This window comes from Pezoporus wallicus, unplaced genomic scaffold, assembly GCF_028554395.1.
Source record: "Pezoporus wallicus isolate ANWC-B61680 ecotype Strahan unplaced genomic scaffold, APGP_CSIRO_Pwel_v1 contig_5069, whole genome shotgun sequence".
Classification (NCBI taxonomy): domain Eukaryota; kingdom Metazoa; phylum Chordata; class Aves; order Psittaciformes; family Psittacidae; genus Pezoporus; species Pezoporus wallicus.
Genome location: NW_026642361.1, coordinates 7569744 through 7595666, shown reverse-complemented (window position 1 = coordinate 7595666; position 25923 = coordinate 7569744). Strand labels below are relative to the sequence as shown.

General features: G+C 36.9%; 1 protein-coding gene across 7 annotated transcripts in view; it reads left to right on the top strand.

Moving 5' to 3' along the window:
- The window catches only part of CNOT2 (CCR4-NOT transcription complex subunit 2), a 91372-nt gene that overhangs the window by 44633 nt on the left and 20816 nt on the right, over window positions 1-25923 (top strand). For 4 of the 7 annotated variants that reach the window (XM_057429551.1, XM_057429550.1, XM_057429552.1 and 1 more), the window contains 5 exons: window positions 8441-8563; window positions 9830-9877; window positions 20697-20763; window positions 24090-24237; window positions 24868-25050. In XM_057429551.1, coding sequence (XP_057285534.1) covers window positions 8453-8563; window positions 9830-9877; window positions 20697-20763; window positions 24090-24237; window positions 24868-25050 — 557 coding nt within the window. In that variant the 5' untranslated portion in view covers window positions 8441-8452. Of the gene's footprint in view, window positions 1-8440; window positions 8564-9829; window positions 9878-11804; window positions 11839-20696; window positions 20764-24089; window positions 24238-24867; window positions 25051-25923 lie in introns of those variants that run through there. The other 3 variants (XM_057429554.1, XM_057429553.1, XM_057429556.1) reach the window with 3 other exon arrangements.

The following is a 25923-nucleotide window of genomic DNA, read 5'->3' as shown; positions in this document are numbered from 1 at the left end:
TTTCTGAAATACAGCTAAACTCGTTTTGTCTACAGCAAAATACCCAAAAGCACTAATGCAGTCCAGATGGCAAACTTCAATGTTATTCAATTGCAAAATTAATTTTCAGTTAAAACTGCAAGTGTGTTTCTGAATTACCTGATGGGATGAGTCAAAGTTTATCAATCAAAAGAAGGTACGAAGTTGTCATTCCAATACCTTCATAATGGCTGTTTGTCTTATGGTTGAGCTGCAAAATACTGGTTGAGAGAAACTCACAGAGTAAACTTTTGAGGATCCGGGAGAAGTGCCCCTGTAGGAAAAGGTTTGTTATGAGAATATGTGAAGCAAATTTCATTATCTTTCCAGAATGGAGTTTTGAGTTTGGGGTTGGTTGGTTGGTTTTTCTTCTCATTTGTTTACAAACATGACAGCTGAATTTTTCTTTCCTAAGACTGACCCATTTCTGTATTAACTTTGTTAACTGTATTTTCATATTAAATACTAGTTTTCACAGGCACATTTACTGAAATAGTGACTAGAAATCCAAGTTTGCCTGTTATTTAGTATGTTGTTTTGGTTGGTTGTTGGGTTTTATTTGTTTTTCCATGATGGCACAGGTACTTCCCAAGGTTGTTTGGTTTCTGAGCTTCATTTTGGTTAACTTTGGCTTCTGAGCATAACTGATTTCTACTTTAATGGTGTTCCCAAAAGATAATCAATAAATAAATATACAGATAGTGTATACTTAGCTGGTAATTGTCTTGATGGATCATCAGCTGAAACATACTTTAAAAGTTACTTTTTGTTTACAAATTGATCTGTTTTCTTTAAAAGAAGAAAAAGTTGTGGCTGAGGGGTGTCTGAAGTAGGTAACAGGAGTACAACAGTACATCATTAATTTTCAAGATTCTTCCTGTTGTTCACTACATGCATACTTAAAATGTTGAATTTAAGAGTATGAGTCAACATATTGCCCCCTAATGTTACTGGCATGATTGTCACTTTCTAAAATGCAGTCATCTTAGTGAAACCTTAGAGTTGAAAGGCATTGCATAGCAAGGTGTATAGCATTTTAGAGTAGTAAGTTAGAAATGCTGTGTGAAATTAAATCTAGAACTACTCTTAGTCTTGAATGTACTGTAAGTACTACAAAAACCTGGAACCATGAATAAGAAAGTTGGTAAATATGATCACATTTTGGATAGGCTGTTGAAGGTGATATACTGGTTTTTGTTTTGTTTTGTTTTTTCCCTATCTTCTTATTAAGTAAATAATAATATCAGACAAGTGGTAGTTGTTCCTCATCAACAAAATTCTTAAACCATGTCTCTGACAGATAATCGAGCTTCAGGCTTTTCAGATGTTTGTGGGTAAGCATGTGTGTGCAGTTAGTCAGGACTTGTGACTTAATTGCTACATCTACAAAGGACACACTCCTGATTCTCCTCAGGTCAGATCACTAAGTAAGGTGGAATGCATCTGGCACCTTCTCGGTTTCTCCCCATGGCTGCTCTAGGTGGAGTGCTAGTTTGTCTGCTCTTCTGGTCACTTTTGCAGATCCCTTGCTGCCTTTCTCATCTTTGAAGTGTCCTTCCCGTGTGTTTTGGTGAATGGTATGTCCAAAGATTGCTTCCTTGGTTGAGTACATCTCATTTATCAGACCCTTAAAAGCCATCCACGCAGCTTAGTGTAAAGTGTCATATCCCCAACCACTGTGGGTTTCTCACATCTTTGAAATCTTGTGCCTGTGGTTAGCAGGAAGAGAACGTGCAGGAATTTGTCCTGGCATGGGCATGGTGTCAACCATGTTATGAAGCCAAATGAAGCTTCTTGTAATCTCAGTTTTCAAATTTAGCTTTAGTAATTTCAATATTTATTTATTTTAACATAGGATTGGTTTTCCTTTTCCTGCTGTGCTATTTCAGGAGTGTTTTAAAATGTTCATTTCATAGTAGTTAAGGATGGTTAAGGGTTTAGAACAGTTGGCACGTAGATCTTGGTCAAGGCAGTATCTGTGGCTTAGTTGATGTTAGGGCCTGACTTTCCTGACATAGTTTGCATGTGGCAGAGATTCAGTTTAGTGTAGCTTTTGAAAATATTATCATACTTTATACAACACTTGAAAAATGATACCTTGTGGATGGCTGTTCCTGGGAATATGAGCAGAGGATAGTCTAAAATCATAACTGCATGTTCTTTACTTCCTTCATGCTCAGAATTTTTGTCTGAACTTCCTGCTATGTGTCATACTTTCTTTCTGAGAGAAAAAACTGTGCAGTGTTCTAAGGAGACTGGTTATATCTTGGACTACTTTGAGATGTGACCTGTGTCTGTAAATCAGGTAGTTTCTTTATGGCTGCTATTTTCTACAGTGCTCTGTAAAATAAGATTATTTAGAAAATAATCAATTTATGAACCATATGACACAAGTACTATGAGATTATTCTAAAGTCTAGACAACCTTCAAGTTCCTTGGCAGATTTGTCTCATGTATTATGGTGGTCTTGATTTCAGTCTTCCATATTTCTGAGATTTAAACTTAAACACTTTATTAACTTAAAAGAATACAAAGACAGTTGTTAAAGGTGGGCAAAACAACTAATACACTATTGTATTCTTAAAATGAATACAAATCTGTGCTGGTATTAATCTCATCATAGAAAAAGGCTTTTTAACAAAAAAGAAATACCGTGAAATGTTCCATTTTCCATTATTATGTAATGTTGATATTGCAAAATTTTTATTTGAAGGGCTACCATAGCATAAGCATACAGTATACTGTTAGAGGTTATCAGTCACCTTAAAGAAGTGGAGCAACTGTCACTGAAAGGAAACAAGGGACCAAAGGATCTCAACTTCTAGCTTTGGTTTGGCTTTCATCCTGAAAATTAAATGTATCTATTTGTACCAGTGTACTTTTCATAGTGCTTTTTAATAGGGATTTTGGGATTAAGGAGATCTTTTGCATCTAGCGCTTTGAAAGTATATATTCTATTGTGTATCTTTTGCAGTTTGGGTCAAATAGGAATTATCTTTGACGCTGAAAATAGTATCATAAACAGTAGCAGTTTTTAATATAAATTGATTTACGCTTTTACCAACTGATGGAACTCCAAATTCTATATTTTGACTTAAATTGCAGGCTGATTTGGTGGTTACTAGTGTGTGACTTTTGACAGACACTTACTTTTTGAGACACTTGCCACTGAAAGGCTCATTCAGGGTCAATTTTGTGGATATTTTGGGTATGTTACCTTATGTGAAAACACCGATTTGTAACAGATGAGAAAAACAGAGTAAATTGTTAACTTTGCTTAGTAAGACATAACAGCAGAACCCTTAGTATATTGATGCTCTGTAATGTCAGATTGAGATTACAACTTCTAATTGCTCTCATGTAATTCTAGTGTGTATGTGGACAAATAGCCATAGTCATTTGAGGTGCAGGAAAGGGAAGATACTGCTGAAATTCCTGAAGTGGTTTGGTTTTTTGTTTTTTGTTTTTTGTTGTTTTTTTTTTTAACTGGTATTACTGTGTTTTGTTTTCAGCTCTCATAAAGATGATGAGTTTTATCAGTTGTAATGCAATGATTGATTTTCTGCCCTATGCAAAATTTAAAATAGTCATTCTCCAGGGAGATTTTACAGTATCCTCTTAGAGTTGGCTGTATTAATGTCATGAGTAAGCTCTCCTTGAGCACTACCTATAGTAATATCTCAAACAGAAACATTTTTCATATTTTAATACTATCATTTGCTTCAGGCTGTTAAGCTAATTTAATATACAGTCATAGTATCATTTTATAACTGACTGTAAAGGTCTTTTTACAGCCTAAGATAACAGTAATTTTAATCGTTTTTCCTTACAAATTTGGTGACAATACTGTATTTTCAGTTATTGCTAACAAACAATTTTTTTGTGTGCCGAAGTACTGCAGTGTTTCTTGCAATAAGAATGATTTTAATTTTTTTAAGTCAGTATTGTTGGGTCTTATGTGTTATATGCTCAGCTGAAGAATAAAGGTCAGTGACCACAGCAAACTGCTTATTAGATGCTTCTAGTTCTTAATGTTTGTATGGTGCCTTTAGTTGTCCCATAGTGGTGGTTGTTAGAAAATGTTCCATAGAAGTATTTAAAGGTTTTGTTAGGTTTGTGATGGCATTTTGCGTGGTTAACATTAACTTGGAATTGCAGACAGATCTAATTTTTAAACATGATGTGCTTTGAAAGAAATGCTTGTGTTCAACTGGTCTGACTTGAGCATGGTTTGTGACAGCGTGGCTGGTTAGTTCTCTGAACTCCATCCTAACATGCAGCTCCTTTCCTTTCATTGCTCTGTTAGCATGATTATTTTCTAATAATACTTGTAAGGGGTCTACCAGTGGGAGTTGAAAGTACTTTTGCAATATTATGCTAAGGAAGTGCACCATTTTTACGTTTTTAATGAATGATTGCGCTGCCAATGTGCCTTTTTCAACAGAGGGCTGAGTTCCCACAGTAGAACAGGAAAGGTAGTTACAGCATTAGGAGGACAGGGATCTGTATTAAATTAGGGTGAGTAGACAGGAATTCTTTACTTAATGAAATTGCTGTGCAGCTGGAGTACCACTTCTGTGAGATTGTGTTGGCATAAATGCGTGTGTGTATATATATACGCATAAGTATGTATGAATGAGGGACTTAAATACAAGAGCAAATTCCTACATTTCACCTCATTGGTCTAGATCTTGTGAAAGTACAAAACCTCAGGTCACTGTTACTTTCAGAAGGGTTTAAAAAGTATTTTTAAGGGCTGCATGAACTTTGCTGTGTTTACTTTTGTAGCTGATTGGATGCTGATCTATCAGTCTGTGAAAAAGGAGCTGCAGTCTTTTCCGTATGAGGTTTCCTGGTAGCTTCATGTCCTAAGAAATAAACAGTGAAGTTCCATCTGCAGATCTGCCTCAGTTTGGCATAGCCCCAGTTATTCTCACACCTTCTTTCAGATAGTACTGCAGCAGTGCTTTTAACTATCTGTGCATATGCTTGTAGCCTGACTGACTAATGAAAATGTTGGGGAATACTGACTGGAATAAGTTAATATGGATGGGATGGTGCCTGCTGCTAAGTTGGCAACTATCTGACGCTGTCATTGTGTAAACCTACTGTAATATTATAAAGGTCTGCATGGGGATAGGTGCTCTGATGCAGAAATTTACCAGCTGTTTACTGTCACTGGCAACTACTGAGTAGTAGGTAAATTGGCTGCTGGTGCTAGCCTAAGAACAAGCAGGAAGCAAATAGACTGGCTATAGCAGCTAAAGCTCCAGTCTCTCACCCCAGTTCCTGCCCTTCCAGTCACTGGTCTTCAGCTGCTGCCTCATTTTATTGTGCTGTTAGTTTTGTAACGGGACTGGATAGCAGTGGGTTGCAGCACTATGTTTCTCTGTTGTGATCTGTGCTGTGGTTCACCCTGGGAGCAAGTGACAGTTCTTTCTAGTGAAGTGAAATCCTGTTGGGGTGCAGACAGCTGCCAGAATGCCTCCAGTGCCTGTACCAGTTCCCTCAGTTGGGAGTGTGGACAGCTTGAGTGCTGCATGTGACTGCTTTGCTTGACAACATTGAATGACACGGAATAGTTTGCAAAAAATGCTGCTGTGAAGAGCTGTCAGTTTCTGCAAAAGAAGTTTTCAAAGGTCTTCAGAGCAGTTTTGGGCACAGCAATGCAGCTGAGTGGCAGGCAGAGCTCCTCCAACTTTCCTCTTTTCCCCTGCAGCTTGCAGTGCACTGCTCTGTTCTCTGAAATTCATCAATGCAGTCCTGTTAGGTATCACGTAGAAATATGGGTTGCCAATAAAAATATCAATATTGCATCTATCTAATTATTAAAAGTTTTCTTCATTCTTTAATAACCATGTTCTCGTCAGACTCCCTATTAATATCAGTGCACTTCATCACTCTTCAGGGCATAATCTTGATTAGGTTTTGGGCTGCTGTCTTTATAAAATTATCAATATAGAAAATAATCTTTTAGACAATGGAGAGTGAAGAGCATTTAAAATATCGTCCACCTTTTCTGTATGTAGACTTCATATTTAGACAGACTGGCTTTCTTTCAGCAGCTTTAAACATACACTTTGAGACAGAAAGCTCTGACCATACCCCACTGACTTGGAAATCTTTATGGTATATATGTAGCTATCCATGTGCAAACCTTTGTGAAAATAAGATCTAAAGTTATAGGGTCAAAGACATAGTTGTTTTTCCTGTTACATAGTTCCTGTACCATAACTCAGGTATACACCGTTTGGTGTATGTTTCCGTGACTTGCTTTCTATCACAGTTAAATTTTGTTATCCTGATGATGTATCAGAAGAGAAGGTTATAGGGCAAATAAAAATCTCTTATCCCAGGTATTGTTAAGGGAGCACTAAAAAGTTCTTCAGGACTTGTGAGAAGCTGCCTTTTACCTTCTCAAAATCAGTAGGGGGTTGGGACACTCAGTTTCTCCTCATTGCTTGAGATAGCTCTACCAAAGCATTTCACTATCCTTTTTACAGCAGTTAAAGGCAACTGCTCACCTCTCTGCACTTTACTCAGGCAGAGCAAAGGACAAGATATAATCCCCTTAGCCTGTTAGATGCTCCATCCCATCTGGCAGGTGATAATTGCATTGTAAGGGGATTAGCACAGTGGGATAGGTTTATAGTGTAATGAAAGCTTCACTACAAGTGTGAAAGTCAGCTGAATGCATTGGAGTACTTTGGGACCTTACATTTCCACATTTTTGTAAATACCATAAAATACAAGGTTCATGTGGAGAAGGTGTGCAGTACCTTTACATGCCTTTATACATGTGTAACAGATTAGAACTTTGTTTTGAGGCATCAGTAGTCTGAGTATCTGAAACTCTTGTAGGACTAGGCTTTCGTTTAGCTGAATGGTTTAGGGCAATTCTATGAATGTAGCTGTATTAAATGCATCCCAAATGTTGACTTCTCTTATATTTGATAGTCCTATGACTTTGAAATCGGGGTTGTTACTAGTATAGGACCATGCATATTATTAAATGCTGCTTAGAAATCTTTGCCAGTAAAAGTGAAATTTGAATAAACCACACTGTGAGGAATATCGGAGTAATTTTGTGTCAGTAGAGATAAGAGGATTTCAAGCTGAAAGTAACTCTCTTTGCAGACAACCAGAATAAATGTTTTGAAATTTCAGTTTCAAGCATGAGGTATTGTAAAATGACTCTTTAAATTTAATCAATTAAAAAAAATTGTACTTTTTTTGTTTTTTCCCCTTAAACTCGGCTAATGCTGTCAGTAGTGAAGATAGTAAATCTTAGGGCTCAGAGCATTTCGTAAGCTAACTGTAATTTAGCTTCCTTACCTTTCAAGATGCTAAAGATCCCTTTAAAGGTATGTTATGTAGGGTGGTAGCTCAGGGTTTGATACCATCCTGTTGGGTGCTCTCTCTCCAGCTTCCCCATATGGTACAGGAAGCTGGGTAAGTTGCTCAGTGCTGAGCAGTATGTGCCATGTTGCTGGTTTGAACATTAAACCTCTTGGGTTAAAACAGGACTTGGTTAGCCCACACAGTGCTGTGGTAGTGTTTCATAGCCAGGTAGCTTAGAAACTTAGCAGAGGTGTGTTTTTACATAAATAAGAGTCAGGTGTATAAATATGCACTGCATGTGGTAGATGCTTGAGCAGTTTTGTATGGCCTTGCTGTGGGATTAAGTGTTCTAATGAATTAAGGTTCTGTGACCAGCTGCATGGTTGCTTTTTCTTTTGTTTCCAGGTCCTGACTTAAACGCTCTGTGTGTGCATGCCTGTGGAAGTAAGGGGACAGTAAAATCTATTGGGTTTTTATGGGCTGTTTGCAGTAACTTTGCCAGTCTCTGATGAGGTCTTTGAGTGTGGTTAAACTCAACCTCCTCTTAATTATGACTCTGAGTGCTCAGGGTCAAACGGAAAGCTGTTTTCCAAAGTTGTGGTGATGAGACATGGGAGTGATTTCACAGATTTTTATTTTTTTTCTTCCCTTTTTAATTTCGGTTATTTCTTTTTAAGGTAGCTGAGCTCCAAAGAACATTCCTTAATTTTCTTCTTTTGGTTTGGAAGTGTTTACCTGAGGAGAGGAAAAATTGATACATTTGCTCATGACATTTGGAATTTTAAATAAACCTAAGTGAAAGGTCATAGAACTCAAAACCCAACTAATAAAATAACACCCCTCCAAGAAAATAAAGTGTGCACCCTCTCCCACCTCAGCCCTTTTGAAATACAGGTTTCTGTCACATGAATATCTCTCTTGAAAGAACCACTTCATTGGCAATGTACATAAAATATTTTTAAAGAGGAATTTTCAAATGTTTAGAAACAGGACTTTTTAACAATCCTTAAATTTAAAATATATTCTAAGTATGTAGCAGACCAAATGAAATATGATATATAATCATTTTTTTTTATTTAGGTGACAAACAGCATGTTTGGTGCTTCAAGGAAGAAGTTTGTAGAGGGGGTTGATGGTGACTACCATGATGAGAATATGTACTACAGCCAATCATCGATGTTCCCACATCGGTCAGAAAAAGATGTAAGTTGAATACGTTTATTATTTCCTCTTTCAATAGGAAGATACTTTCAAGTACATGACATAAATGTGAGGAAGGGCTTTATTTGGCTTGAAGCTCTGCATGAGTGGCAAGTGCTTTAATTTTAGTGAGTTTATACATGTAAACTTTAGCTGCCAGGGTTTATTTGTTTACACATTGTGTCTACAGTATTTTTGTTGTTTTGTGTTTTACATCTTCAACCATTTTTAATTTCTGAAAATGCCTTGTGCAGCTTGTTTGACAGCTCAAGTGTAACAATTCAGGTATTTCTCCCATTTGTAATGACAATGGGTTTGTAAAGTTACAAACCAGATCATTCTTAAGTTTTTTTTTCCCCTTGGTAATGCACTGTTGTACATTAGAACTGCAGTGGTATTACTGAAGCTCTGCTTATTATTAAAATAAATAAATTAGCCAGTAAAATAGTTTACTTTTATATGGAGTGGCATGTAGAAATATATGGAAGACTGAAAGCATGACTTGAAGTTCGTATCACCTGAATGTCAGTAATACCACCTCATGACAGGTTTGTGTTTAATATGTGTAAGCAGCATATAGACTAAATTTTCTTTTTAATGATAGAAAAATTCAAAAATGCCTTCAGACTTTCAAAAAGGTGTCATTGCTTCAAGTCTGCCCCCATGACTCTCCAGCAGTATAGTTGTTTAATAGCAGATGAGAATATATAGTTGTGATAGACCTTGACCTATGTAAACATAAACATTTCCTATATACTCATAGTTACCTAAATTTTAAGCCAGATTTTCAAAGAGACGAAACAGTTTCAGACTAGAAGGCTTTTTAAAACAAAACAAAAAAATATGCTTAAATGCAGATTTCCAATTCAATTTCGTAAGGTATTTTGATGGGAAATTTCAGGTAATCCAGCAAAGGGCTTAAGTGTAAAGAAAAATAAGTCGGCTGCTCTTTCCTGTTTATTTCCATTACAGATGTGTATGTACCACAGATGCACACAGACACAATAGAATATTTATGATGTTGAACATACTTTCCTTTCTGTGAGCACTGAGACATGCAGCTAGCTCTCAAAGCCAGTAGATACTATTTCTCCAAAGTGTTTCTTATCTGAAAGTGGGGATTTAGTATTTTTGATGCACTGTGGATGAAATTGTGGTGTAGTGAAAAAGGTAAAGTGAGATGAATGCTGTGCAGTGCAGTGTATGCAATGAAAGCTGATGCTTGTTGACACAGTGAATGAGTGTTTTAGTTGCCTACTCTTTCTGTAGGCAATGTTGCAGAAGTGGATCATAGAATGGGACTTCGAGAGAAGGAAGGTGGGTGTTCCAGACACCAGGAATGACAAATAAGAAATCATGAAAGCTTGTGGGAGAAGTGGCCAAAACAGGGCATAGAAGCTCCTGTAGTTGGCAGAAGAGTGATGTCGTTCCAACAGGAAATGGAAGAGTGACTTTTTGCAGAAGTTTTTTAAAGTTTTATTTCCAAATCCTTTTAAGGGCTTTTTAAATTTTTTTATTATTTTATTTTTTCCCCTTGTGGCTTCACTGTTGATGACTACAACTTTGAGTTAATGCTTAAGAAATATTAAATCATGATATGCTATTGTAATATTTTTTTAAAAAGCTGATCAAAATAAATATATGGCGGTGATATTGACATTGTCTGCACACCTTTGATCACTCATGTATAGCTAAATGTATATTCTGTATTACATGTTCCATTTGATATCTCATTTGGCTCATAGTTGATAAGTTGCAAAGGTGGTTGTATTCATATAGTTTCCAACCAATTCTGTGGCTTTGAAACCTTTTCTAATAGAAAATAACCATGTTTTCTAATAGTCTTTCAACTGCAGTTCTGCTAAAATATTGTTCTGTATTTGAGATCAGAATAAATGTACTGTGTTGTTATTTGGATAATAGTATTGACAAACATAATTGCTCAGAATTTTAGCTGAGAATTTATTAGCTGAGCAAGCTAATAAAGACTAATGTTCAAAATTTGGATCCAGTTTTATGAACACCTGGGGGTTGAAAAACATTCAGCATACTTGAAACACTTTGAGTCTTTGCCTTCACATTTGTATTGAAATGGAGTAGGTAAATGTGGAGATAAAGGTGGAAGAAACTTTTGGGGAAAGGAGTAGATCACTTTTGTATTCAGAAAACCCAACTGGTAATGAGAAGGTTAAAAGTTGGCATAGACAATCTCTTTGTAAGCTTGCTGGAAAATGGCAAGCTTTGTGCTTTTAATATGGTAGCATTATCTAATCAAAGTGCAGCTTTACTGCAATTAAAATTATTGTTCTCCTTCATTATCAGTTTCTTGTATGTCTTTATTAATTCCGGCTAAAAATAATGCATTTTGCAGGTTTTAGCTACAAACTTGAAGAAAATAGTTAGAGGTTAATTTTTTTCTCTAGTGTGTCATATATACATGCATTCAAGCTGAAATACAGTGGTTCTGAGGGAAGCCCTTTGTGAATGTCTCCTTGAAAGCTGCTCTTCAGAAAGGGCTAAAGCTTGTTTAGTGTATATCCTCATAATGAACAGGACTAAGTCTTTTTATATTTTTCTCTTTGTTGAAGTTTTACTGATTCTGACCTTAAAAGTTGCTATTTTCCAAGGAATTGTTGCTATGAATGTGTATGTATACTCCAAGCAGAGGAACATACAGAATGGTGAAATCTTGCTTAAACTTAGAGTAAGGACTGTTAATGCAACCATATTCTGTATAAACTTCAGAGCCTATTTTTCACTTTATAGAATTTCTCTCCTTGTCTTCAGATGTGATAACAGTGGTGACTTGCACGCAGTTTTTGCCTGGGTTGGGATCTTTTCAGCTTTCAACCTTGTTTTAATACCAAAGGTGGAGGTTTTACTATTTTTCAAATTGTATTAGGAAATAATTCTTCCCTCACAAAATGAAAAAAGAATTAAGAACCTATCTAAAATAAAGACGTGGGGGAAAAAAAAATCAGGCCTTTTAATAAACAACTTTCATAGCACTTACTGGTGTGGTATTCTTGTGACTTGTTGCTTTGGCTAACTTGGATTTTAAAAGAATTTCCTTTACACAAATGTGAAGTCAACTAAGGCTGCTCAGGTCCTGTCTTAATTTTAAAGACTTTTTACAAGTGGAAAAAAGTTGCAGCAAATAGTTTAGGACGTGTTATTTTTACTTCAGAGCCTCAGTGTAGCTAAAAACTAAAAGCTTTCTTTAACTTCTCTTTTTTTTCACTAGGGAATGCAGTTCTAGACAGTCAGGACTGATAATGGTAAATGAAATGGAAAAGTTGCATGTTACTCATGTGCACAAGTGCTTCCAAATACGGATGCTGTTTGGGTCTGTTGTTTTAGGCACAAAATTATGGTTCCTTAGATGAGAGTAGATCTTGCTCAAGCCGTCTAATGCTTCCTTTTTACTAAATGAGTGGCTTTGCCTTGAGTCATCACAAGCCTTGCTGTGCTAAGTAGGGAAGTGGAACAGACTATATCCATGAATGCTGTCTATGAATTCTGCTGCACTTAGGATCTGTGTGTGATAACCAGGTCAATAATCCTTTGGCAAAGAAATGAGATATTTTATAGAACTTGCAGAGAATAGAACAGTGTAAGAAAATAGTTTAAGATTTGGCTTGAAACAAGTGTAGTCCTATAACTTAAATTGACAACAAGATGCACAGTATGCCAACAAAATAATTACAGAGCTTATTTGTGGCAATTTTGTGCTGTTTGTGCACTCAGCAAAATCATTTTGAGGGCAAGACTACACGTATTTTTATTTGGATAGAGTGACAATGGTAGAAATCAGTATATCAAAGCTTTCATATACTTTTGAATCTCTTGTCTTCAGATGAGGGGCGGGGAAAAATTACAGTAAGCTTTGAGAAAAGATGGGACCTATTCAGTCTGAAATTATTTGATTTCTCATGTATAAGAATACAAGTGCTCTACAAGGTTTGACGAGTCAAGCCCAATCCATTGAAGATGCCTACACGAGAGCAGAGCACTGGGGCATCTTCTGTTGTTCTGAACTGCAGTTCTAAGTCTGACAATAGAAAGACATGCTTCTTAGTGAAAATCTGCTCAAATTATGCAGAAAGTTAGGAGACCTTTTTCAGTGAATGCTGTTTCCATTTCTTGGTCCAGTGCTTTGTTGTTCACTTTCTCAATTGCTCAGCGGATAAAAAAGTGCTTGCTGTAACATAATAATGAATCTTTGATTTTCACTTCTAATGGGTTGGTTTGCTGAGCATATTCTCTTCTCTGAACCATCTTACTGTTGTAACTTATCTGGACTTTCTCAGTTGAGACCTGATGCTGTTTTGCAGCTTAGTTCTTTCAAAATGGGTTTCTTATGAAGTCAAATGTATTTTAACAACTGGGACAAGTAAGATGTAGCCTGCAGATTAGATTTGGCTCATTGCAACTATTAATCTAGCTGCCTGGTGCTGTATTTCCTGGTGTAGGAGGTCCTCAAATTTGGATATTGAACACAGTGAAATGGCCTGTTGGTTCTGGGAGCCTGCTTTCCAGAGGCTTCTTCCATCCTGATGTAGTAGAAGCATGTCTGTGATGGATCAGTCAGGTGTTTGTCTGTCATGAGGCAGTCACATGAAGGCATCAGTGGGTTTGGCTTGTAATGGACATGATGATGGCAATGCAACGAAGGGGTCAGAACCTGTTATTAAAACGTTTTACTGTGAACTTCCATTAAAGTAATTTATAGACCTTTAGCAAATTCTTACTGTATTTTGAAATATGTGGCATTACAAAGAGGTGTTACTTTTACAAGAGATAAAACCCTGTAACAAGACTTGGCTTAGCACGGAGATAGAAATCCAGAACCGTGCTAAGTTTGGGACTAAACTAAATGTGGAAGGGTTTAGTCGGTATTGAGACAGCATTGGCTTTAGGGTTGCCTAATACTACATTGTTGCAGCTGGCTTGTTTACTTTCTAATGCTATTTTTTAGGATTCTAAGGAAAACTATGGTATATTGTTTCCTAAGGCATCTTGCTTGGCTTTTACCTGAGTCATTGCATGAGAGTTTGTTAGCTTAGTCATAATTTAACTTCAGATACTGCATGTGTAAGTATTTTAAGAATTCCCATGGAACCCTCTTGTATCAGGAGCAGTTGCAGCATTCACACTATTGCTGGCTGGCTGAATTGAGCTACTTTACATTAACGTAACTTGTCATAGTCTGAATAGTTTCGATCTTGATCTGTTTGTGGAGGAAAAAAAAAGTAAGGCTTGTTTTGGGAAGAAAATGGATCAGTGTGGAGAGTGGATTGAGAGCAGCCCTGAGGAAAAGGATGTGGGGGTGTTGGTTGATGACAGGCTCAACATGACCCAGCAGTGTGTGCTCACAGCCCAGAAACTTAGCCGTACACCGGGCTGCATCAAAAGGAGCTTGACCAGCAGGTCGAGGGAGGTGATCCTGCCCCTCTACTCTGCTCTTGTGACACACCACCTGGAATACTGCATCTGGGACCCCAACACAGGAGAGATGTGGAGTTGTTTGAGCAAGTACGGAGCAGGCCACAGAGATGATTGGAGGATAGAGCACCTCTCCTGTGAAGACAGGCCAAGAGAGTTGGGGTTCTTCAGCCTGGAGAAGGGTCTAGGGAGACCTTAGAGCAGCCCCCCAGTACCTAAAGGGGCCTATAAGAAATCTGGAGAGGGACTTTTTACAAAGGCTTGTAGTGACAGGACAATGGGGAATAGCTTTAAGCTGGCAGCTGGGAGATTAAGATATTAGAAATTCTTCACTAGGAGGGTGGTGAGACTCTGGAACAGGTTGCTGAGAGAAGTTGTGGATTCCTCGTTCCTGGAAATATTGAAGGCCAGGTTAGATGGGGCTTTGATCAACCTGGTCTAGTGAAAGGTGTCGGGGGGTTGGAATTGGATGATCTATAAGGTCCCTTCCACAAACCAGTCTATGATTCTAATGTCTTTAATTATAAATGGCAAATGAATACTTTAGTATGCGTTACTTTGCATGTAAACATACTTGTAGATTTGACTGAGTGGTGGGTTGCTTTGCTCTGCTTGCTTTGAGAAACACATGGCTTAAGCTTTTTTCTTTGAAGTGTGGGTTGCAAAGCAAGAGTTGCTTTTTACCTTTCCAGAGTGTGATTAAACATTCTTTGCATCTTTCAGTGAGTACGTAGTATGGGGTTTTTGTTTTGGTTTTTTTTTTTTAAGAAAACAAAACCAAACTTTAAATTAATGAAATTTGCAATGCCATTAATGAAAACAGCTGGAAGCACTTGCAAGGGATGAGATTTGAAACAAACTGAGGGAGTCTTTGTGTTTTCATGCAATTTACACTTTCAGAGCTTGTTGCCATTCTACCTATAGCTTGCATTTTCATAATAAAGTGTGAAGAAAGAGCAAAAAGTTTAGAATCTGAAATGCAGCCCAGATGTGTTTATCAAATAAAATAATACATGATAAACTAAATTTACCTAGAGGGGAAAAATGGGGTTTTGTATTCTGTCACACAGTTTGCAGAAAGTATGTATCTTAGTTATTTCACATCACTTTCGGAAATTAATTTTGCAATTGATGACTGTAGTATATAATTTTCACTATGATTGAGTTTGTATTTAGATTAATTTTTTTTAATAGAAAAACTAAATGACTGTGGCAGATGTTGTTTCTGTACTTCATCTAAAAGCTGTATTTTACTGCATCTCCATTTAAATCACCGACATATAATAGTTTCTGTGTGACAGCTTTAGCATTTGAAGTGGTTCTTTGGACCAGATTAATTCCATACATAAAATCATCTGCCTTTTCTAGAAGGGGGAGGTTATGGTTTCTTATACAATAACTCAATTCACTGAACATGCTTTATTGTAACATTAGTGGTTTATGTGCTCAAGAGTGTGGGTGGCTTTGGTTGCTTCGTTTCGGGGTGTTTTCTTGGGGGTTTTTAGTTGTTTTTCATATGCAACTGGTTATTTCATTGAAATATTTCCTTTATTGTCCTAGTTTTTGATTGCTTATGGCATTTTTTTGTGACAGCTTTCAGTGATTTTTCAGTACTCTTTTTGGCTTATTAATACACTGTACCATCAAACTGAATGTATCTGCACAGAGAGAATTTGGTTTTAGAGTTTTACTTTAATAGCTGCGTTAACCTTACGTTAATAGTGTCATTCAGTAGCAACATCTTCCCTTTTAAGATCTTGAGATACTGCTGACAACAACAGTGCATTTCTATCTCCTTGTGCTTCTGGTGCAACTGGTACAGACCACCACAAGTGCAGCTGGTGGCAGACCATCACAACCATAATGGTGAACTCTGAAAGTCTGAATAAGATTTCATTTATTTTTCTGTATTGTTTGGACTTATATTTCACAAATGATTTATATCAAAACCAGTTTTCCTCTGCAATAATAAGGCTTTCAAATGTCTCCACTCATCTCTGATTTTGAGATTTGAAATATTTTCTTCTAACATGGGAATTTTGTGAGCACTGTATTAAAAGGTAGTTTTTCACCCAGAGGAGGACTAATAATACTCCTGAAAACCTGCCAAAGTAAAGAAAAATCTGTGCAGTTTCTCTGTCTGTTATTTGCTAGCTTGATTTATTATTTTTTACCTCAGTGTAACACTTTTTTCTTTTCAGGCTAAGGGTCAGCTGTTTTATTATTAAATAATGCAGCACAGATGGCAGATACCAGAAATAAAGCAGTGCAAATACAAAATGATGCTGTTTGCACCTGTGAGAAACCCATCATTTATTGGGCCAAATATTACTCAGAGGCTTACTTGCTTATTCTAACACAGTTTGCTTTTAGGAGTTGACTTTGTAGCGCTGGACTGATGTATTTTCACTTTGGCTTGCCTTGCGTTTAAGGAAGTAGCTTTAAGCTATAACTGCGTAATGTAATAGCCTTGGCAGAAGTGTTGCTTTACTGAGATTTCTTGGTGCTACCATGCCGAGGTGTGCTAGCACACCAGTTACAGTGACAGGCAGCTCTCCTTGCCATAGGTTGGGACTTTGCTTGGGAGAGGCTACTGGGTCTCTTCCCCCTACCTCCCTCTACTTGCAGGAAGGCTACAGCCTGTGTTTGACAGTCTCCCCAGAGGGGTGTAAACTGCGTCAGGTTTACACAGTTTAAACAGTTGCTGGTGCTGTTTCCTTGAGGTTCTTGGCACTCTTACATGAACTTAATTGCAGTAAACCCATCAAGAGGTAATGAAAGTAGTTAAAGTAAAATCTCATTTGTCACTAGGCATAGGAAGTTGCCTGATAGCACATTGCAACTGAATTTTGGTGTGGACCAGTCCAGAAAAATTTGGCCGTCTGCTTCGATCATCGGTTTGAGTTTAGATGCAGAATCTTCCATGATCCGAACTGTTTGAGATTTGTGAGTAAAATGATGTTCACATCCTAGTTGACTGTCATCCACTTAGTTCTTCAGTCTGCTAGCACTGATCATTGGTTCTTCCATACACTAGCAGAATAAAGTGCACCCTTCATGCTACACAAGGTCTTGACTCGATTGAGGATTATTAGTTACTGGTTTTAAAAAGTTGATATTGTACACATACTGCTAGAATATGCTGTTTGCTGGTGTGATTTCAGTCTTCTGGTAAATTTTGTTTTTCAAAGGTTGCTACAGGTGTAATTCTTGGCATTTTTTTCCTAAAATAATGATCTTGCCAGCAGCAAGAGGCTTTAGTCACCTTAAGGTTAGACTGGTTTGGTTTTTATTCAGGTTATCATGACCTTCGGCTGTTGTAGACTAAAAGAAATTCAAGAGCGATTTCCAGCCACTCTTGCAGGTACAGCTCCTGGAGAGCTGTTAGGTTTTGTGTTGTGTGGCTAGTAGTCCAGTCAGATAAAATAATGATTGCAGAATGCCCAAAGGAATGTTTTTAATACTACCGATACCGTGTGTCTTGAATCTTCATTACCTCTGGTAGACCAAGTTTGAGTAGGCTATAATAGTTGCCCAGGCTTTGTGAATGCAAATAAAGGTCATGTTAGGCTAGGTTGAGGTTTTAGCTAATTTAGTTTTGTTGTTAACCTTAGTTATATGGAAATAATAATAGAAATAAAAAGACAAAATTCAAACTGCCCCTTACTTGTCTGTGACACAAAAAACACTGGGGAGTGTTTTTTGGCGTATTACAAAGTAAACTAGGAAGAGAACAAGTGAGATACCCATACAGCATATTCCTTCTGCATGGAATTTCAGAAGTGATGCATTTAATCGGCCTGGAACAGATCCACAGAAATTTTTATTTACTTCTTCTTGTGAGTTGTTATCTTTTGTGGTCCAAGTATGTTTTGACTTTAACACTATTTGTTAGACTTACTGAATGTAATACTGGGCCTTTATTACGGTTTTCAGTAATGGTCTCTCTACAAGTCACTTTGCAATTAACTTCTAATGTGAAAGCAAATGGCACAGTATATGTGACCTACTTTGCAATATTTCAAAAGAAAATCCAATTTGTAGTAAGCAGTGTTCATTAACTATTATTTGCCTTTCCTTTTAACTGTAGCTTAAAGTACTTAGTAGTAGAAAATCACTTAGTAGTGTAGAAGAGGTGGGATTCTTTTTCCTCTCTTTCAAGTAATCTAGTACCTCTTAGGTCTGGGATATTTTTATTTTTTTAATCCAAGTTAACATAAATAAAAGATTTTTATGCTGATGTTTGTATCATCTTCTGCTGATTCTATCACATGCCATCACAGCAATTTTTGAATGCCCTGAGCAGCTGTTCTTATGGGATCTTCTTTTTGGCTTAACAGTTTTGCTTACTTGTCCCACCAAAGCTATTAGTGCTTTTTGACTGTTGGTTCTATCTCAGTGTCTGGTTGGTTTGGTTTTGTTTTGTTTTTTTTTTCTGAAGGTGCCTCAGAACTTTTTCTCTTTTTGTTTTTTTTTTTCCATACAATTACAGTTTGCCAAACCTTGCAGCATGCTCTGGGGTTTTCCAACTTGTTGAATGTTTTTTACTGTATCAGCTTGTTTTATCAATGTTTAACAAACATCAGCTTGTTAGTTTGGGTGGGGAATGTGCTTTTGAAGCCTGTCTCCCAAGTGTCCGTTCTTCAGCATGCTTGGTTCATGTTGTAGAGCAGTCTGGGTGTGAGTGAATTCAATTCCTTCTGGATCAAAACAGGTTGGAAGAGGTGCTCCAGGAGTGCACCAGATATGTTCTCTTCACTAACAGGCATCAGGTTCTCTTCACTAACTCCATGGCATCAGGTGTCTTAGTCACAGCTTAGTTAGAAATAAATACAGTATGTATGTTAGGCCCTCAGGGCCAACTTGTTTGTTTTACAAATGCATTCCTCTCTGCCTGCCTTACTTGCTAATGCAGATGTGGCTTGTGAATTTGGCTATGTAAGTGCTGAGCTGAAGCCACTGGTAGTTATTTGAAGTGTTCTTTTTGTTCACAGCTAGTTCTTCACTAAGGAAGGAGAACTTTGGTCCAGTTTGGCATATATGTTAGGTTTGGTGTTTTTTTTTATTTATTTTGGTTTGTTTTTTCTGTTTGGGTTTGTTTGTTTTTTTTTTGGGGGGGGGGTGTTTGTTTTTTTTTTTTCTACAGGAAGCAGAAAAAAAGTCTTAGTATTTCAGACCTGTTGTATATGCAACTGTGGATGCTAATTGCTGTAGTTCCTCTCAAATATATGTACTTTGTTCAAAATATGTATAAGCATGTAGTATTTTGGGGTGATATTACTCACACTTTTTCTGATGGTCTACAATAATTGTCTGCTATCATTTCTCTTCTCTGGCGTTCTGTATGTATCCAGAAAATCATAAATACTTTGTGGTTTACAGACAAGAATGTTACTTTTGGTATTTGGTGTCTATCCTGCACATCGTCTTTCTCATTTCTACCATCTAGACTTGGCCCCATTATAGGCAACTAGCTTAGAATCATGGAATGGTTTGGGTTGGAAGGGCTGATGCAGTTTATAAGGTTTGAATTTTGCATCTGTCAAGTCAACAAAGCAGTTTGAAGTTTATTATAGGAAAAGTTATTTTGATTTGAATTCTTTACTCTCAAGTTGAAAAAGCTTGAAATCCCATTAGGTGTAAGAATCCAGGCATTCCTTTCCTTGAAACTATCGTAAAATTCAGTCCAAGTCCAGACTACTGCGCTAAACAAGCAGACATTTGCCTATGGGTCACCAAGTATGAGTAGCATACAAGATTGTGAGCTGGAAGGATTAGGTCAACTAATAAATAACCTGTTCTTGCTCCGAGTGACAATCAGCTATACCTTATGTTGATGAATGTCTAATCTGGTCTTTAAAAACATCCAGGGAGGGATGTTTCAGTGCTTAACTTTTCTTAGGATTGCAAAGGACTTTTTCCCCAAATATTCGCCCTAAATTTCCTGTTTTCTCAAATTTATGAATGCCTTCTGTGGCAGCATGGAGAATGGAATCATAGAATCATTAGTTTATTCTTTTCCTCCTACAACAATGACTGGAAATCTGGCACTATGTCCCTACCGCAGTTGCCTTCTTTTTGGAGTATGCAAACATGTCCTGTCTGAAAGTCAACAAAGAAGGATTAATGGAAACATTTGATGAACTGTGATGTCTCCAAAGTGGGCATAATAGAGCAGGAGCAATTATTTCTGACATTAGTACATCTTACTTACTCATATGGTGTATACAAACCAGCTCTTAGGGCAGTACATTATAATTCTAACATTGGAATCTTATTTGAAGTTCGTATCTGTTTCTATATACCTGTTACCTAGCACTCATTTCCCACCTTTTGCTACTGTAACTGATAACAGCAAGTGCAAAGTTTGATATTACTACATTGAGCAGGGATTGCACTGCTTGTCTGATGCATGTTTTGCATGGGAAAATAACCCTACATCTGATTTAAATAACTGATTATTCCTTCTGTAAAGATGGATCTCTTCGCTACAAGGGAGTTAAAACTGAAAGCATTTATCTTCTTCCTCTGTGCTATTTATCGCCAGTAGAAGAAAGTCTGGTTTTATACATGTCAATAAAAACTTATGACTTTACATGTCATATACTGTTAATTTTACAGTTGTAAACTGTCAGAGCAAAAAAGCACAATATCTTTGTGTCTTTAATAATCTTTTATTCTTGCATTTTAGATGCTGGCATCACCATCAACATCAGGTCAGCTGTCTCAGTTTGGGGCAAGTTTATACGGGCAACAAAGTAAGAATTCTTTTTATTTGATGATTTGTTTTATGCTAAACAAGTTACAGTTTCATGCTCTTCGGATAGAGAACGTGCATACGGCTTTTTTTTTTTTTCTGGTGATTGTAAAAACAGTAGTATGTCTCCTTAGTTGTGTTTCGGGTTTTTTTTTTCTTTTTAAGAGACATTTTTGCTTTGCTTAATATGTATTTTTGCAGTGTTTAGTATGCAGAGTGTCATATTGACGCTGTATAGCTGTTAAATACCCAAATATAATCCTATAAAGAATGTCTGTGATGTAACTGTGACTCTGAAGTAAAAACTGAGTTAAGTGAGCTGGGCCAAAATGAACCTAGTCAGAAAAATATGTAAGGAATAGAAGGAAATTATAGCTTAAATTATAACTGATATTTCATGCTCAACAGGAGCAAATTAAATCTTCTGTACATGCTTGGCAGCTCGCATTTGGCAAAGAACTATGCCAGTAAGATTATTGCATGCTGGCACCACTGGTTTTATCTTTCCCACACCTTGAAGATTATTTTCTGTATCTGACACTCTTGTGTATACTGTTGAAATAGAAGACCTATAAAGTAACAGGCACAGTGTGTATTGCTAGCCAGCTAACTTTAGGGCCAGCCTTGAGAGCTGAACCTCCTTGTAACCGAGAGATGTATGCAGAAAGTGGCTCAGAATATCTGAGTTAGGTACAGTTACACAAGTAAAAGGGATTTGTGAACATCTCTCTTTTATCACTATACACTTTTGAATGTTTGCAACTTTCTTGCCAAGTGCATCTGACTTGGATTCTAAGAAAAAAGTTCAGCCTGCTTTAGAGAGTATAGACTTCATCTGGATAAGCTAAAAGCATTGTCTGCTAGATGTGTGGCCTTCACAAATTCTTGGCTTTCTTCAAATTTAAAAATACAGTGGTTTTGTTCTTGTTTTTGTTTTTTACTGTCTCAGTGGCTGTCAGTGAGTGACCAGGTAATATACACTGACATTTGGTTATGCTGCTGAGATTTCTATGAACAATTTCTGGCCAGTCTGAGAGTCATTATTTGGCTCTTTGCTTTTGGGGTCCTCAATCTAGCACTATTGAACCTTTCAGCCTCAACTGAATAAAGATACCAAAGTAGTTTGTTCATTCTCTTTATCATAGATACTTGTTGTTTATTTTTAAGGTTAACCTTTTTCAGCTTTATTGTTCATTCGGTTATGGTGCCTAGAGATACAATCTCTCTAACGTGGAGACATGCATGGCTAGAAACTAGAAAGTAAATACTGTCAGGGTTCAGTTTCTACCAAATACTGAGAAAAAAGGGCAAGAAACTTCCGTGTTGAAGTCAATGCTTATGATTAAAATACTTCAAGGAACAACAAAGCTAATAATGCCTGTGTGCTTTTAGATTGGTAGCTGTCAGTCATTAAGCAAGATGTCCTGTTATATTGTTAATGTAGCCTAAACTTAACTATTAGGCAGGAAATTGGCCACTTCATTGACCAGCCTCCAATACAGCCCATGCAGATCTCTTTTTTCAAGTAAAAAAGTGGAAAAAGGAAGCACAAGGAAAAAAAGATACTTTTTTTTTTTTTTCCTTCTTATGGCAAATATTTCAGCTGCCCCTACTTGCCAGCACAGGAATATGGTTCTGCTTCACTGTAACAGCCCTACACATTAAAGAATCTAGTTTAAAGATTGCCAACAGCAAGAAGTAACCATTAGCATAAAACTGGCTTTGCTGAAGCAAATGCTTGCACAAAATTAACCTATTGAAATCATGTTTTTCAGTCTGCTGTATCTAGTTTGGAGGTGTATACATTTTTTTATTTACTACTTTATTTTTAAAATTTCATGTAATTGTTAATCAGTGTGAAATATTTTTAATATATATTTATATTCATCAAAATGATTCTGTTGCAGCAAATTGCCAAAATATTTACAGTGAACACCTTGATATAATTGACATTTAATGAAGTCTTAGGAGGCTTGTTATTGCAAGTCAAATTTACCTCCATTAATTCAGATTAAGAAGTAGTGTGTGTGTTACTGCACACTTCTTGGGTTGCAATTTGTAGGGAAGGACATGGACAGGCAGCAGCTCTTAAAATGTGAGAGCTGAATGATGGGATGTTTCTGTAGACCTTGTCCATGATGATAACTTGAGCATATGCTGTCTGTTCGTTGCACTCTTAGTATTTAATCACATTATACGCTGGCATATTCACCTGTTCTGCAAGGGTGATGTATCATGGGAGAGTGCTCATTCATTGAAATTTGTCTTTTATTTGGTCTGCAAGATAAAAGATTTAAGTTCTGTGAGTCTACCTCAGCAGCCTTATGCTGAAGCAATAGAGACCGTTGCTGATAGCCATCACTTTTAGATGCCAAGTTTGTTTCTACTGATGTGTTGCACTATGAGTTTTTCTTGTCTTTGAGCATCATTCCAAAACTTAGAATCATAGAATTGTTTAGGTTTGAAAACAAATGTGGAAAAGGTATGTGAGAATGACAAGGAACAGGTTTTGGACAGTCTAAGACAGGGTAGCAACTGGTTGTCTTTTGCCCTTCTGAGTTAATTTCTTTTTTTGTCTCACTGAAGTGCTTACTTTATACTGTCACACCCAACTCTTTGTGTAGAAAACACTTCTGATCATAATGTTAAAAATCTGATTATTTGTAAACACCAATAGAGGGCAGTTAAAATTTTGCTTGCTTTCTTTTCTTAAATGATTGAACTTGATTGTGAGCACTGAACCTGTGTTACCAAATAGAAGCAACTTAAACTTTACAGCCTAAAATGTTGCTTTTGTTGTCCTAAAAACAATGTTATTATTAACTAAACAGTCATAACTTTTTTTATTGGAGGTTTGCTTAATTTTTAACAAGACCAGATCAGTGTTCAAGACAGATCTGTGTTTGAAATACTGGCCAAATATATACCAGTTTATGCAGAAGTAATCAACATGTTTCTTGAGTGCAGTTACTAATTTTCTCAAAATGCTGCCTTTTTTGAGATAATTACAGATTTTCATGTCCTTATCAAAAAGCTCAAAACTGAACCATTCTCTACAGTGTACATCTCAAAGGAAACAAAATTTTGCTAGCTGCTCACAGAAATTCCTTAAAGAGCCTTTCTAATATTTAACAGAAATGGGGCTAAATTTGAGATAATTGAGCTTCTACTGTGCAAAGAGGGACTTAGATTTCACAGTGCACTTTCCTTCAGTCTTTACACTTTTTTGTAGGTTGTCAGCATAAATTGTTTCCATCTACACCTGATGGAGAAGACTTTGTTCCTGATTGCTCTATATCTCCACCCCTCTGAATTTTTTTTCAATAGGTGCACTAGGCCTTCCAATGAGGGGAATGAGCAACAATACCCCTCAGTTAAATCGCAGCTTATCACAAGGCACTCAGTTACCGAGCCACGTAACGCCAACAACAGGGGTACCAACAATGTCACTTCATACGCCTCCATCTCCGAGCAGGTATTTATTGTTAGCCGATATTTCTGGCATTGTGTCTTTCTGCAGAGCTCTTGTTAAATGTTCTGCATATTTTGCCTCAACTACTTTACAATCTGTTTAATTAAAAAAGAAGAAAAGTAGTTTCTGTTGACCATTGTGTGTGTTAGGGAAATAATACTGTTAAACAGTAAGGACTTCCTGTAAGACAGTATTTGATTTTTTTTTTTTATGTAAAAGACAAATTGCTGGCAAATTCTGCTTCAGAATATAAGAGGCTGTTTTTTTTTATTGTTCTTGTAAATGTACAGTTAAAGTTTTTGTATCAATATCATACACTGTATAAGAATATTAAGAAGGTAGTAGGTCTGAAGTGCTTGCTAAAAAAGGAGCTGTAACACCAGTTCAAATGCATAATACTTAAATATATATCTAAACTTGACCAAGGACTTGGTTAGCATGTAATGGGTCATCTGGTATTTCTGAAGAAATCCAAAACTACATTAATTATAGAGAATAATCCAAACATGCCGTATTGACACTAAGCACAAATTAAGTTACAACAGCTCAGAGTCCATCCTAGGTTAGTAATCTAAATGAGTAACCAAATACTATTGTAGAGATTCATCTCTGTGGATGGTTTTTCTCTTTCAGGGGGATATTGCCTATGAATCCTAGGAATATGATGAACCACTCCCAGGTTGGTCAGGGCATTGGAATTCCCAGCAGGACAAACAGCATGAGCAGTTCAGGGTTAGGCAGCCCCAACAGAAGTTCTCCAAGCATAATATGTATGCCAAAGCAGCAACCCTCTCGACAACCTTTTACTGTGAACAGGTAAGACTATTTAGTTGGACTGTCCCTGTACAGTCACGGACATGTTTAAATGCTGCTCTGGAAATCTAATGGAATTAGAACAAAGCTCAAAAGCTGCTTCATCTGTTCTCGTCTCCTGGCAATAAACTTTGAAGATGCTTTTGATATTCATACAAGCTTATTGAGGCCTTTAAGCTAAATCCTGTTTCTGGCTACTGAATTTCTACTGTTGCTTCTTTAAAATATGTAGTGTTTCTCTTGTGTTCCCAAGTTTGGTTTTGAAACATATCTTGGATGTTTGGGTATATGAATCCATTTAAAGACGATTCATCTGTGAGTTTGGGAAGAAATGTGGCAAGATTTAAAAACACAGTAGTTACTGTGGAAAAATAATTAACTGATTCAGACACAGTGGGGACCTAGAATTTTACATCTTTAAATTCTGGAATAATACAGACAGTGGTTTGCCATTTGTTTAAAAATTTAGTGGTCATTTGCCTAAAGCTTCTCCATCACTTCTGCCCTTTCTAACTCTGGGCAGGATTCTAACATAACTCATTAGGCTTTAACTGTGTTTTGATGCTGTATTTATGCTTAGTTCATACTGATAAACTTGTAGTAAAAAGTGTGTCAATTCTAATTATTTAGTGTGTGTTGTCACAGCTTTGCACAGCTGACTGCTTTCCAGGCTTCATTCCACACCCTCACAATCTGTGTGCTCCCAGTTGTGTCCTTTTTCTCCCTTCAGGCCTTCCCTAGGAGACTGACTCTTACGTGGAGCACAAACAAGCTCATGGGAGTCAGGTGCCACCTCTAACCCAATCTAATGTTTTACAAAATGGGTAAAGGACTAAGGTCAGCAGCTATCTAAAGCTTGGTCAGGCTATGTAGTTC